General features: G+C 46.9%; 1 protein-coding gene across 1 annotated transcript in view; it reads left to right on the top strand.

Annotated features, from left to right (window-relative positions):
• The window catches only part of LOC138250297 (nicotinamide N-methyltransferase-like), a 128,418-nt gene extending 113,770 nt beyond the window's left edge, over positions 1-14,648 (top strand). Inside the window, exon 3 of the mRNA XM_069205033.1 lies at positions 12,953-14,648. Coding sequence (XP_069061134.1) covers positions 12,953-13,379 — 427 coding nt within the window. The 3' untranslated portion in view covers positions 13,380-14,648. The remainder of the gene's footprint in view (positions 1-12,952) is intronic.
• Positions 14,649-15,114: the final 466 nt, after the last annotated feature.

Genomic DNA, 15,114 nt, shown 5'->3' with positions numbered 1-15,114 from the left:
TTGTTGGGGTGGGCGCAGAGGTGTCCGCCACCGCCAGGGAGCTGCCATCGGAGGAGGAGTTGCCGAACTGTCCCCTCCTGTCCCTGTCGTGGTGCTCCCCTCGTCCTCCGTCTCACTGGTGCCCTCACCCTCGGTGGATTTGGCCTCCGGGCCCATGTGGGATGCAGCTCCCTCTGTCGCTGTTGCCTCTGCTCCTCCACCAGATGATGCTAATGCACATACGGACAAGGTGACAAAACAAAAAGGGGCGGGAAGAGACAGATGAATCACTTGGTCAATGCCAGCAACACCACTACCGTTGGTGTACACAACACACAGGGAACAGCCCTATGCACTAGGCCATGCACTACCAGTTACTAAGACAGTCACCAGCCCATGGGGTACAATGCCTAACGCCATCATCTGCACACCAGAAACCCACAGGACCCTGCCCAGTAGTAGATGCTCACTTACACTATTGGGGTAGGAGTGATCCAGAGCCTGCCCAACAAGGGACCTACCATGCCATGTTGGCCCTGGCCTAGGGGCATCCACAGCCCACATCCCCCACCCAGGTACCTCTTAACGCCCGCAAAGTCAGGTTTCATATTCTGTACTCACCCCCTCGAGGCTGCTGTGATGCCTTCAAGCACCCATCCAACTCCGGATAGGCCACCGCCAGGATGCGGAACATCAGGGGGTCATGATGCGACGGGCACCCCTTCCTCATTGGGAGGCCAGCCCCAGCTGGGCCTCCGCCATCTTCTTTGCCTTGCGGCGCAGGTCCTCCCATCTCTGGCGACAGTGGGTGCTCCACCTGTCAAAGACCCCCAGGGTCCACACCTTCTTGGCGATGACACGCCAAATACCCTTTTTCTGGTGGCCACTGACCTGGAGGGAAAAGACAGCAGAAAAGGGAATTATTCACCCGTCCGGACCGTCAGACTCATTGCCCACCAGATCCCACTCATTGATACACATACATTGACCACCTTACATGCTGCACTCAAGCCAGGACGCCTCTGCACCCCTTCCACATTTGGCTTCCACACACAGCAATCCATACATTCATGGCCCACGCATCATGCTCACAGTGTACTCACCTGTTTGTCTGGAGGACTGTAGAGTAACGTGTACTGGGGTAGGACCCCATCCACCAGTTTCTCCAACTCCTCCGCAGTGAAGGCAGGGGCCTTTCCCCAGACACTCTAGCCATTGTCACTTCTATACACCGGTCACAGCAGCACTTGCAGTGTAGGTCCTCTCCTGTTGAAGGTCAGGTAGCAAGTGAGTGAATAGACAGAAAATGGCGGTCACGTCCGTGGCGGTGCGTACTGTCACTGCCGGCGTACATCACCTTTGGCTCCTGGAACCCATAGGGCCCAATGATACCCAAAGCGATTTGGTGCGGCGGTCATCAACTGCCTACTGCGAAGGCGCACAACACCAGGGGAATTACCTAATTTCCACTTGTCCCTCCTCACAGGTCAGGCAGCCGCCATTTCAGGGGGGCACAGGGAATGGCACCTAACTGTGTCACAGCAGACATTGGCACATCAACTGATTCTCGAGTTCACATACTGTTTCTGTAAAGTAAACAAATCATCATTAGTGCAACAGATGTGTGAATATGACCCTCTGCTCACCGTTCTCTTCCATAGGCTTCAACCGCTGAGGTAGAATATGAGATGGCGGCATCCTCCAGTGTACAGACCCCTAGTGGACCTTGCGACTATGGAGGACAGACACATTATCATTACCTACAGACTTGATCGTGCCACAATCCAAGAACTGTGTGCGCAATTGGAGCCAGACCTGATGTCAGCTATCCGCCAGCCCACAGGAATCCCCCCTCTAGTGCAGGTCCTGTCAGTGCTCCATTTCCTGGCAAGTGGTTCCTTCCAAACAACAGTGGCCATGGCATCAGGGATGTCTCAGCCAATGTTCTCTAACGTGCTGACCAGAGTGTTGTGTGCCCTACTGAAACACATGCGCAGCTACATCGTGTTCTCCCAGGTGGAGGATTTGGCCACAGTGAAGACTGACTTTTATGCCCTGGGACATTTCTCCACCATCATTGGTGCTATGGATGGTACACATGTGGCATTTGTCCCCCTGCGGAGAAATGAACAAATGTTCACGGATAGAAAAAGCTATCACGCTCTGAATGTGCAGATGGTGTGTTTGGCGGACCAGTACATGTCCCATGTGAATGCCAAATATCCTGGCTCTGTGCATGACGCCTTTATCTTGAGGAATAGAAGCATCCCATATGTGATGGGCCAATGCCAGAGGCACCATGGGTGGCTAATAGGTGAGCCAAAGGTCCCCACCCAGTATGAATTGGTGTATGGGTATGGGATTGTCCCAAAGGCTGAGTGTGTGGTTAACAGGTATCCCTCGATATTTGCAGGTGACTGGTTACCCCAACCTCTCATGGCTACTGACCCCAGTGAGGAATGCCAGGTAAGGGGCAGAGAAACGTTACAATGAGGCACATGGGCATACAAGGAGGATTATAGAAAGGACCTTCGGCCTCCTGAAGACCAGGTTCTGGTCCCTCCATCTGACAGGTGGATCCCTGTACTACTCACCCTAGAAGGTGTGCCAGATCATTGTTGCATGTTGCACAACCCTGCCTTGAGACGCCAGGTGCCTTTTCTGCAGGAGAATGTGCCTGGACATGGCCTTGTGGCAGCGGTGGAGCCTCTTGACAGTGAGGAAGAGGAGGCAGAGGAAGATGTGGACAACAGAACCAATATAATTCTGCAGTACTTCCAGTGCCACACAGGTAAGACACTGTAACTCCACTTTACATATCAGTTATCTGTTGTACATTGTACATTTCCCTATGTCTATAGCCAATGACTGTTCCCTTTGGAATCTCTATTTTCAGATCTCTGGGCCCCACTCTGGCTCCTGCTATGTGTACTGATGCCCACCAAAGGTCATTCTAAAGTATGTTTCATTGTACATTTGAGTTGCAATGCTTTGATAATGTTCTACTAATACATTTGTGAATCATTTGACAGACTCCAGATTGGTATTTGTTCCAAGGGTGTTTATTTAGGTGTTCATAAGTAGAGGGGGATGTGCATGGGGCTGGGGTGATGGTGGAGGAAAGTCCAGGGTGGAGTCCAGTCTCTTGGTATCAAAGGTACATTGTCCAATTGGGCATAGGAAGGGGAGTAATGGCAGTTGAAGGTGGACAGGGTGACAGAGTGGGACAGAAGGGTGACTATCAGGAGAGTCTTATTTCCTGGCGGGGGTCTTGGTACTGTTCTCTGGCTTCTGTCTGGATCGCATGGACCGTTTGTGGGGTGGTTCTCCTTCTGCAGGGGGTGGGGTCCTGGTAGCCTGTTGGTCCTGTGGCGGGGGCTCCTGTCCACTAGCACCAGCGGAGGTGGAAGGCTGTTCCACGGTTTGGCTAGTGTCAGGGGCCCGTTGTTGTGCCACTGCCTCCCTCATGGTCTTGCCCATGTCAGCTAGCACCCCTGCAATGGTGACCAGGATGGTGAATATTTTTGTTAGGTCCTCGCTGATCCCCAGGTACTGTCCCTCCTGCAACCGCTGGGTCTTCTGTAACTTGGCCATTATCTGACCCATGGTCTTCTGGGAATGGTGGTATGCTTCCAGGATGTTGGGGAGTGCCTCCTGGAAAGTCGGTTCCCTGGGCCTGTCCTCCCCCTGTAGCACAGCAGCCCTCCCAGCTTCCCAGTTGTCCTGTGCCTCTGTCCCCTGAACCTTGTGCCTACTGCCACTGACCCCAGGTCCCTGATCATCCTGTGTTAGTGGGGTTGCCTGGGGTCCCTGTAGTGGTGGACACACTGCTGATTGTGGTGTCCTTTGGACAGTGGCATGGGCCCGCTGGGTGGGTGCTGTGTTCTGTTTCCTGAGGGGTAAGGCTCTGTGGTGGGGTGGGACTGTGGCATGGGAACCGACTGTCCAGAGGTTCCGGATGGGCCAGGTTGGTCATTGTGATCCAGGCGTGCAGAGCTGCTGTCGTCACCTTGGGCCTCTTCAGGTGGGGGACTGGATGTTGGTGGCACCTCCTCTCAGGTGACGTGTGGGTCCTGTGGGAATGCAAATGCATTGTTAATGTGCCTGCATGTGCATGGGTGTGTTTCCCTGTATGATTGTGATTTTCCTGTCAGCTTAGCCTTGTGTGAGTGGTGATTTTGTGGGCTGGGTGAGTCTCTCTACTGGGCATGCTGTGGTGATGGGTGTCCATGCAGGTCTGTGATAGGTGTCCATGCATTGTTGTTGCATGCAGGGCTTGGTATTGGGATAGGTGGGTTGTGATGGTGGGGTATATGTGAGATGGTGGAGTGATGGGAGTGAGGGTAGGAGTAGGAGTTTGTTATGGCATGCAGGTAGGGTGGGGGATATATTAGTAAAGATTTGACTTACCAGAGTCCAGTCCTCCTGCTACTCCTGCGAGGCCCTCAGGATGCATGATCGCCAAGACTTGCTCCTCCCATCCCATGTTGTTAGTTGTGGGGGAGGAGGTGGGGGTCCACCGCCAGTCCTCTGTACTGCTATTTGGTGTCTTGCTAACACGGAACGCACCTTGCCCTGTAGGTCACTCCACCTCTTCCTGATGTCATCCCTTGTTCTGGGGTGCTGTCCCATGGCATTGACCCTGTCCACGATTCTCCACCATAGCTCCATCTTCCTAGTGATGGATGTCTGCTGCACCTGTGATCTGAATAGCTGTGGCTCTACCCGGATGATTTCCTCCACCATGACCCATAGCTCCTCCTCTGAGAACCTGAGGTGTCTTTGTGGTGCCATGGGTGTAGTGTGAGTGGTGTGTGTGAGGGTTTGTGGGGTGATGTGTTGGGGTGTGTGCTGTAAGGTGCGTGGAAGGTGTATGGGTGATGGTGTTCTGTGGCTCGGATTCTGTGGGTGCTCCGGGCGTGTCTCTCCCTCAGTTGTCAATTTTCTTGAGTTGTAAGGGGTTGTGGGTAACGTAGGTGTGTGTTTTATAGTGGTGTGGGTGTGGTGTGCGTATTTGTGTCAGGTGTGTGTTATTTAAATTGTCCAATGTGGTGTTGTTTTGTATGTGTGTGTGTATTTTGAACGCAGCAGTATGTACTGCGGTTGATTGTCCGCTGCGGTGATTCGTGGCTCATGATGCTGTGGGTGTATTTCTGTTGGCGTAACGGTGTGGGTTTTGGTACCGCCAGTTTATCACTGACCTTGGGTGTAGCGGACTTGTGTGTGTGTCTGTATAGTGGCAGATTTCTATGTGTGGGTCATGGTACGCATAGCAGTATACCGCCGTGGTCGCAGTATGTTGCGGCAGTCAGCATGGCGGTAAGCGGTACTTACCGCCAATGTCATAATGCAATCTAGTGTCTGGATACCACGGAACACACCTTCCCCTGTAGGTCATTCTACCTCTTCCTGATGTCATCCCTGGTTCTTGGGTGCTGTCCCACGGCGTTGACCCTGTCCACTATTCTCCGCCATAGCTCCATCTTCCTTGCAATAGACGTCAGCTGCACCTGTGATCCGAATAGCTGTGGCTCTACCCTGATGATTTCCTCCACCATGACCCTTAGCTCCTCCTCTGAAAACCTGGGGTGTCTTTGGGGTGCCATGGATGTGGTGTGAGTGATATGTGTGAGGATGTGTGGGGTGATGTGTTGTGGTGTGTTCTGTGAGGTGCGTGGATGGTGTATGGGTGATGGTGTTCTGTGGCTCTGATTGTGTGGGTGCTCCTGTGTTGTTTCTCTCTGCTTGATATCTTTTTTTCGCTGTAAGGGGTTGTGGGTAATGTGGGTGTGTGTTTTATATTGGATTGGGTGTATGGGTGTGGTGTGTGTATGTGTGTCAGGTGGGTGTAGTTTGAATTGTCCAATGTGGTGTAGTTTTGTAAGTGTGTGTGTATTTTGAGCCCGGGGGTGTGTACCGCCAATGGTTTACCGCGGACGAAAGACCGCAGCAGTGATTCATGCGTCTTGATAGTGTGGGCGTATTCCTGTTGGTGTAACGGTGTGGGTTTTGCTATCGCCATTTTATCACTGACCTTTGGTGTGGCGGACTTGTGTGGGTGTCTGTATAGTAGCGGAATTCTCAGTGTGGGTCATAATACCCGTGGTGGAATACCGCCGCAGGCACGGTATGTTGGCAGCCGTCAGCATAGCAGTAGGCGGCATTTACCGCCACGGTTGTAATGAGGGCCTATGTATAGAGGTTTTCTACAATGTGGAGTCTCATGCAAACTCCTGCAGCAGTGTTCTGTTGTTCCCCCTCCAAATTATCTGCTCCACCATCATCCTCCTCCTCGTTGGAACATCAACCTGGTCATCTCAGGGGACATTTGTTCTAACACAGATGTTGTGAAGGATTGCACATGCCAGTATGATTTTGCATGCGAGTGGTGGAGCATACAAGAGGCTTCCTCCTGTCAGGGCAGGCACCTGAACCTTGATTTCAGGAGCCCAAATGTTCTCTCCGCCACTTTGCGTGTTCTTCTGTGCCCTTCATTGTAGGCCCACTCTTCCCCGTCATGGGATTAGCAAATGGAGACATAACCCATGGCTGTATGCCGTACCCTTAATCAGCTGCAAAGGAAAGAGAGAAGATGTATTGGTAAAGCAGTTGTTAGTTTTAGTTGGAGTGGTGACTCAGACTTGCTTGTGTTGATGGACATGACAATCTTAGTTAGTGGCTGAAGGCCCTGGGAATTTTCCTCTTGATCCCAAAATGTTAATTATAATGTAGGGAAATGTGTTGTGTAGTCCATATTTGAAGCTGTGTTATATTGTTAGATGGAACCTACCACTTCCTTGCATCACAATGGTGTCAGATGTTGATACACCATAGTTGCCCTACAAAGCCAGACTGTGCTGTCCATGTTACCATGTGTCACTTCCCATGCAGTGTGGCACTTTGTGACCCTTTGTGGCAGATGATGCTTGTGGCAGCCATCATGTGTACGAGGGTGTGTATCACACATTGTCATGATGATGTAATTTGGTGCAGTAGTATCTTCTAGCTTCCAATACATGATTTCTCGCAGACAGTTTCTACACATACACAGTGCAGGCCTTGGGAGGGGGCACAGCTATTTTTCACATGGGTCCCATTGTACAGTGCATGTAAGGTCAGGTATGTCCTCTATACTCCTACCGAGTCCTACTATGGCATCCATAATTGTTAGTCTTTTTCACAAACTCTGCACCATGGTGGATGGTGTGTGGTATATTGAACAGACATGGTCGTGTTGGGGGCACTAGCGGCGCATGTGAGGTGGCACTGGAGTAGGTGCTGCCCCATTTTTCATGATTCTGCCCCATGGACATTAAAGGCAGACAATTTTGTATTCGTATGTGGCGACACAATGCAGCAGACAGGTGTATGTGGACACTACAGGTTTGCCAGATATGTGTAGATGATATGTGGTTGGTTATGGCACACTTGGGTGGCATTTGATTTAGGTTTTGTCAGAGGCTTACTCACCATGATTTACGAGGGACTGTGCTTATGTGTGACTTTCTTAAAATGGCCATGGCCTTTGCTGTTGACATGCCTCGGCGGCGATTCTTTTTTATTTAGTTCTCAACCTATGGAACTTGTAGTGCTTTCTGAACAGCTTTTTTTTATTCAAAGGGGACTTGGCTCCACCTGTCTACACTTGGTGTGCCAGTCAGGGTGTGACTGTGTTATGTACATGTGGGTGTATGTGTTTGTGAAGTGCAATGTATGTGGTATAGTGTGGCATGTTGCATATGTGTTGTTGCCTGTCCATCTACGTGCCCTTGCCCTATGTATTTAGTGTGGTGTTTCTCTTGTTAGTCCTAGATGGTTGGTGTGTTGTGCGTGTTATGATTGGTATGGTGTCTTACCTATGAGTAGACTTTTGCCATATTGGCCATCCTCGGACCGATCGTTGATAGTGCAATGGCGAAATATGTATGCATCATGTGCACTGCTGGGATATTTAGCAAGTATGTTGGTGAAGAGCCCACCGTGGTTCACAATGGTCTGCACATTGATTGAATGTGTGTGCTTGCAGTTTCTAGATAGGTGTTCAGTTGCAACAAATGGCACCAGTTGCACCTGGGTGCAGTCCATTGCACAGAGAACATGCAGCAATTTGATAGAAACCTTGCTTGGTCTCCTGCTGCAGATGCTGGGTGTTTGGGAAGCAGATGTGGTGGGGTGTGAGGTGTATGACAGTGTCCAGGACCTTAGGTAGGAGGACCAAGAAGGATGCCTGGGACATACCAGCGACTTCTGCACTCGTTATCTAAAAAAGATTCAGACACCAGCATATGGAGGACAGCGAGGAGTCTGGTCATGGGTGGAATGGTAGTAGGAGTTTGCACCCTAGCTGTGATGTATGGTGCAATATGGTGCAGCAGGTGTACAATGGACTCCCATTCATTCTGTACATCCTGATCACATCTTGTTCCCTGAGGCCAAGGATAGTTGTGTGCTGTCTGAAGATCCTCTTCCACCTTCTCTGCTGCCTTTGTGGCTCCTGTGGTGGTGGTGTTTGGGGTTGCTCCGGTGGTGGTGGAGGTACCTGCTGTCTTTGCTGACGTCTGCAGCGTGTGCCAAGCTGGAGCAGTACCACTTCCATGTTATCCTGGAGGTTTCAAATGCTCCTTCTGTGTGTTTTCCTTGAGTGGTGGTGTGTGGGCCTAAATTTAACGCCTGGTCTGACCATGCATTAAAATGTGACACTAATCAGACTTATCGACATTTTTTAGGTCTGCTTCCTTGGTTTGCATCGTTTTAATGTCAGTAGATAAATATGGCTCTAGAGGGCTAGTGTCATTTTTTGGAAGGGAACGCCTACCTTGCATCTCATTGTCGCAATGAGACGCAAGGTGGATGTGCTCCCTTAAAATGGTGCTAGCTCCTAAATTGTGACACTAGACGGGTCTAGCTTCAAAATATAAATATGGAGTTATGTGTGCCGCTTTAGCGTACAAAAAAATGTCACTAAGGTGACTCAAACATTTCATAAATATGAGCTTTAATTCCTAAATCTTCTGGAGGAGCTGAATCTGCCTGGGGAAATAGGTCAACATGCTGTAGAAAAGGGTGCTGCTAGAGTGCTCTGAAGAAGGACACCATTTAGGAAAGGAGGTGACAGCTGTGTAGGTAGGAAAAAGATGTGAAATCTACCAAGTCTGTTGCTCACAAGGTCACAGATAGGTAGTTCTGGAGAGTGGAGACCACCATCAGAAAGAGACCACAGATGCATAGAATCAGGAAGATATCCGTTCAGAGCCGGCTGGCGGTTTTTAACTTTGGTAAAGGTGCTCGTGTGGCTGCTCCTGAGGGTTGCTGGGCAGCTGAGATATACAATGTTGGAGTCATAAAGATCCCATGGCTCCTGCATGAAAAATTGACTCTTGCTGGAGTTTTGCTTAGTTCTTTGGTGAAAGTCCATTGTTTAATGAAAACATTTATTTTCTCATGTCTGACTGAATTTATTGTTTGGTCCTTGGTGAGCGGCTTGTTGTTTATAGTAAAATACATTATGGGGGTCAATACGACCCCAGCGCTCGGCAGTAATATGGAGGAAACTACTGCCAACAGGCTGGCGGTACTCTCCTCCATATTATGACATTGGCGGTTTGGTGGAACCAACACCGACTGCCATGGCGGTAATGGCTGCCGGGCTGGAGATATCAATCTCTAGCCTGGCGGTCGTCACTTGACCACCTGCAGAATTATGACCCCACCTCCCGCCATGGTTTTCGTGGCTTCCGTACTGCCACGAAAAGCATGGCGTAGGCAATATCAGTGAAAGGGAATCCCTTCCCTGTCACTGATAGGGGTCTTCCCCGCCCCCTCCCCCTCCACAGGTTCACCCTCTCCCCTTCTTCCTCTCAAGACCCCCTTCATACATGTCCCTCCCTTCACACACACACACACGTATACACACACACATTCCCACATTCATCCACGCATGCATACATCCATTCATACACACATATGACACTTACATACATACACGCAGACACGCATTCACACTATTCAACATACACACACTCACACCCCCAAACATGCACACACATACAACATGCAACACACACCCGCATACAAGCACGCACAGACATATACACACACACCCACACACACACACAACACCCCCCACCCAACTCCCCTGTCGGAGCACCTACTTACCTGTGTCCAGGGGGTCTTCCGGCAGGAGACGGGATGGGGCGCTGCTGCTAGCAGCAGCATCCACCAGCAGAACACCGCCAGGCCATGTAAGTTCTCATAATATGGCCAGCAGCGGACAACTGGCACAGCACTGCTGCTGGCAGCAGCGCCACCTTACTGCCGTCTGCCGGCATTGCCACAGCTGGATTTCCGCCATCCTTCTAGCGGAAATCCATCTGTGGTCATATTATGGCGGATGGCTGGTAGGGTCCTAATGTGGGCCTAGGTCTGCAAGAATGTTGTTAAAGGTTTCCTCATCCAGAGACCATAAGTTAATGTTTCATTAATATTAAAGTGTGAAGGTCTGGTTTAACAAATCTTAAGGCAGTACGCCTTTCTCAAATATTGTTATTACACTGAAAAAGTCAGTAGGACTAACTATGTTGCAAGTAATCTGGTTTGCTTGTACAGTGATTTAAAGCTCTTGGGCCAAGTGCATGCTACAATAAAATGCAACTCAAAATTATTGATTGTGAAGATGTAATTTTATTCCAAGAGATTTTGCCAGAGATTTTCTATTCCATACTGGAGCATGCAGGTGTGCATTTTGTCACTAAGCACCTTGCAGATAATATCATAAGTCAAGATGTATGACTTTAGTTCCCCTCTGTGATAAATCTTTGGATAAGGGATTTGTACCTTGGTTTTATATGAGACCCCCTTTCGGTATGGTTTTTAATTGTTGTTTACACTGTCATTGTGAGTACCTTGTTTGGTGTTCTGTGTTGACTACTGTAAGTTTTCGTGTATTTTTGTGATTTTATGTAGTGTTTAACTTTGTGTGAATTAACATGGTTTTCATGTGTAAAAGCACTGAAGGAGCAGTCATTTACTAAGGGTTATCATATGTATTACTTAGTCATGACTTTCCAGCTCATCTCACCTTCTTGAGGCAGTCTTTGACTGACTGCCGTCTCCTCCTTAAGAGTCAAAAGCCAAAGGGTTATGCTTGGTTTTTGATTTGGTCAAACTTCAGTATGGGGATCCGGGGACCCAGTTATAAACACACCCAATTGACATAATTAAGGTAGAGTAACTGCTCGATACCATTGACCTCAGAAATGTCCCCACAGTCCCCAAATTCACTGCATCCTTCAACAATGTCTTTGATGAGTCTACATTTATTATTCTATATTAGCCTACCTCACTGGCACACAAAGTCGTAGGAGTTAAATTTTTCTTTTCACTTGAGATGTGAAAGAACAGTAAAGGAAAGACAAAAAAACTTGAAATGTCCTTTAGAAAAATGTCTGTCAGATACAGCTCTTTTTAAAGAGACCTCACGCTGCTCACAAAAGAAACCTACTTTAAGAATAAGAATGTTCCTCTGTGGCCTGGATCTCTCTTACAGTCTATTTACATTATAAAATTCCAAATTCAGGTGTTGTTTGCAACAATATTGCCAACGTCTCATCTTAGAAATTCCCTTAGTATCTCAAATCAAGCTCCTAAACTTTCATCCTGTTATGTAGAAGAACGAATCTTCACTAAACAGTCATCATTCCACAGGTAGACTTTCAGTCTCTAGTAATATTCTAAATTCTGTCCCCCACCATAAGATATCTGTATGAGAGTGTTGTGTGACTACTAGTTCTGCTTGACTTTGCTATAGTGTTTGAGATCATTGACTCTCCCCAACAGGATGGTAATAGGAGAATTATTCTGATGAATTACAAACTTTCCTCATATAGAAATCTCAGTTAATGAAATTGGGCTCTTTCACATCTTTTATGTGTTCCCTAAACCGTGGCATTCCACAAACCTTAATTGCCTCACCTTAGAATTTGAACCTTAACAGGGATCCCATATGTACAGTGATAAAGGGCAAGAATGAATGTATACATCAATATGCAAATGATACTCAACTATACCTAAGAGACTCTAACACTTTCTAAATAACTACATAAATCTCTTGGAATGGTCATTTAAGTAGACAAATTAATTATTTCTCAAACTAAAACATATTAAAATAACATTCCTACTTCACTGATCTGACTACCCATTCCCATTAGAAAAATGGTGTGATGTTCTATTAACCCTTTCCGTGCCCCCCACTTCCGGTATCCGGGTTTATCCTTGACGCAAGTTTCAGATCTTGGACTTCAGAACAGCAGTGCAAGCTTTATTGCTCCCTCATCTCATCATAAACAATGGACTACTTGCTACCCATGCCTAATCCAAAACACTGCACCTCACAAAGCCATAAGGCTTGCAGCCTAACATGACGTGTCAGTAAGGACTTGAAGAGTCATTTCTTTAGAGTGCTCCCGACCTAACACTCTCCTGTGTTACACTTAACCATTTGTTCTAATTCAACTCTCTACAACTGGTGTGCTTAATTATGTGTAAACTGCTTTGTTACCCTTGTTGCCAGGTTCCTGCTATACTAATAAATGAATAAATAAGTCGAATAGATTTTCTGTGTAAACTGAAAACTGTAAATGCAAATATTCAGTTCTGCATCTGACAGATGAATGCCGTCAGCGTGAAATCAACTTTTAAGAGTGCACTTATTTATGTACACACATTTCAAAGTGCAGATGGCTAGTTAATACGCATTTTGTGCTCACTTGCTTTGTGAAATCGTTAAATAAATGTTTGCATATTAGTTATTCTTAATGTAATCTAATACAGCTTTGTAGTAAAGAGAATGGGCAGATTATAACCCGTCCCCTCACGTTTTGCGCATACTGAAATCATTTGACTCAGTTAATAGAATATAAACAGCACTGTTGCTGGTAACGAATTGCACAATAATTTGATTTATAATTTATTCTAGGATGACCGTTCCCGAAAAAGAAGAAAAATTAAGAAGAGCAGTCACGCAAATTCTGCACTGTGATGTCCTGAAAAGCAACCCATTGGAGCCACTACAGGGGCAACAATATGACTGCGTGCTCAGTTCTTTATGTTTAGAAGGAGCTTGCAAAAGCAAGGATGAGGTTTGCTGTGCTTTGAAAAATATCAGCACCTTGTCAAAGCCAGGGGGGTATCTTGTTCTGTGTGGGGACATCAGCTGCAGTTATTACCAAGTTGGCAAAGTGAAGTTTGCCTCAATGAGTTTTGATAAGGAATTTCTGAGAAAGGCAGTTAGTGGTGCTGGATATACTATTGACAAACTGGAGGTTTCTTCCACGGCTGACAAGGAAGCAGAGAAAGAAACTACAGACTATAGTGGGGTGTATTTCCTTGTTGCCCACAAGTAACTATGTGGCAGAAACAGAGAATTATAAAGTTAAATTAGAAATAACACAATTGAAGTATCAACAATAAACGTGTATTAAGATTTATGCTCTGTTGCAGCTCTTTGTCAGCCAATCTTTTTTAAATAATTCAAAAAACTTTGTAGCTTAGGGTCTCACTTTAAGCATAGCAGTCTGCCTGCCAAATAGTTGGAGGCTCAGTCAGAGGAGCTGTGGCCTGACTGCCAGGTTTAGCCTTTACCACTGAACTGGTGTTTTTCACCAGATCTTGTTTGGCTACTCTTGCGGGACCCATTTGGGTGAAAGAAAACAGTGCCATTTAGACACTTATGTCATGACAACATAGCAGTCCTTTCAGCATTTTTTTCGTTTTCGAAGATAACATATCCAAAAGGCGTGCAGGTCTTTGAAAAAACAATGTCCATTACTTAATGTGAGTTGTGTCCCAGAGCAAAGGAGATAATTTACCATTCTTCCTTTCTGGAGCCACCATGCTGTGTATGATGGGCCGGATCAGGAATAAATGGCTGACATGGCATAAGAGCTTCTGCTTAGGTTTTCCCTACCAACAGTCTTCTAAATAAGGCAGCCCTTCTGACACTATGTGAGGTGACAGTAGTGCCACACTGAGGGTGTTGAAAGTTGCAGATCCATCAGCATCCCCGCCCTCATAAATAATGTTCCTCTTACCTCTAAATGAAGTTGGGGTGTTGTGTGTTAGGCAGACAGGACTTTCATAATTTTTTGGAAGATACCATCCACTCTAAATAAGGCCTTACATTTGTAACTCCTGTCCATAAATAGCGGCATAGCGCTAATCTTAAATGCTGCAACCGCTATCAATAATTCTTAAACTATAGGAGTCCCATGAGAGTCTTAGACTGTACCCGTTATACCACCGAAATTCGACTGAAGCAAGGGAAAAGACACCCCTACACAGTAATGCCAGTTTGCCCGAAGCTAAGCGTCCTGACACGAAGACGCCGATATTTGTATACGGAGGCGATATTCAGGAAGATTGAGTTGATTGGAACTTCTATTCAGTGAATTTATACATTGGAGCATATCGGTTTCGGGCAAACTGGCATTACTGTGTAGTACTTAAGTGTTAATGGACTTTTAAGCCCTGAAGAAGTCGTAAAGGATGTAAACAATTCCTAAAGACGAAACACGTGTTGGTTGGAAGGCTGGAAGTACAAATTTCTTTGGATTACAGACTGTTCAGTGTGAAATCACATTTTGAATAAACTTTGGATTGATCAAGTGACCTTACTATTTGACTCCATGACCTGCATGGTATAATATGGACTGATCTGTGCAACTATTTTCTATGTGAAATGTACATTTTAATGTTCCTGGTACAATTTTAGGGGCACCTCATTGTGCAATTTCTCTTAATTAAGCCTGACTGCTTTGAGTCAAGCTATCAGAGGGTAGTAACAGGTTAATTTACAGTGTGTTTGTGACTTACCCTTACTAGGGTTATGGTTCCTGCTTGATCAAATTTCATTACTCTGCCAACCAGAAACACAATTTCTAACAATTGGTCAACACATTTCTGTCCTAAATTTACCCTTAATGAGGTGTAATAGGCATTAGCCAGATCGAAAGGTGTCACTCAAGCATTAAATACAGTGATAAAGTATAAGATAATAAAGATACTGGTACAAACAGTGGTTGCCAAATGGTCGAAGGAGATCCTCCTATTGGGGGCACCTGTAAGATAGATATAGTGTAT

Source organism: Pleurodeles waltl, chromosome 8 (genome assembly GCF_031143425.1).
Source record: "Pleurodeles waltl isolate 20211129_DDA chromosome 8, aPleWal1.hap1.20221129, whole genome shotgun sequence".
Taxonomy (NCBI): Eukaryota; Metazoa; Chordata; class Amphibia; order Caudata; family Salamandridae; genus Pleurodeles; species Pleurodeles waltl.
Note: the sequence above shows the minus strand (reverse complement) of the source record. Positions and strands in the feature narration are given on the sequence as shown.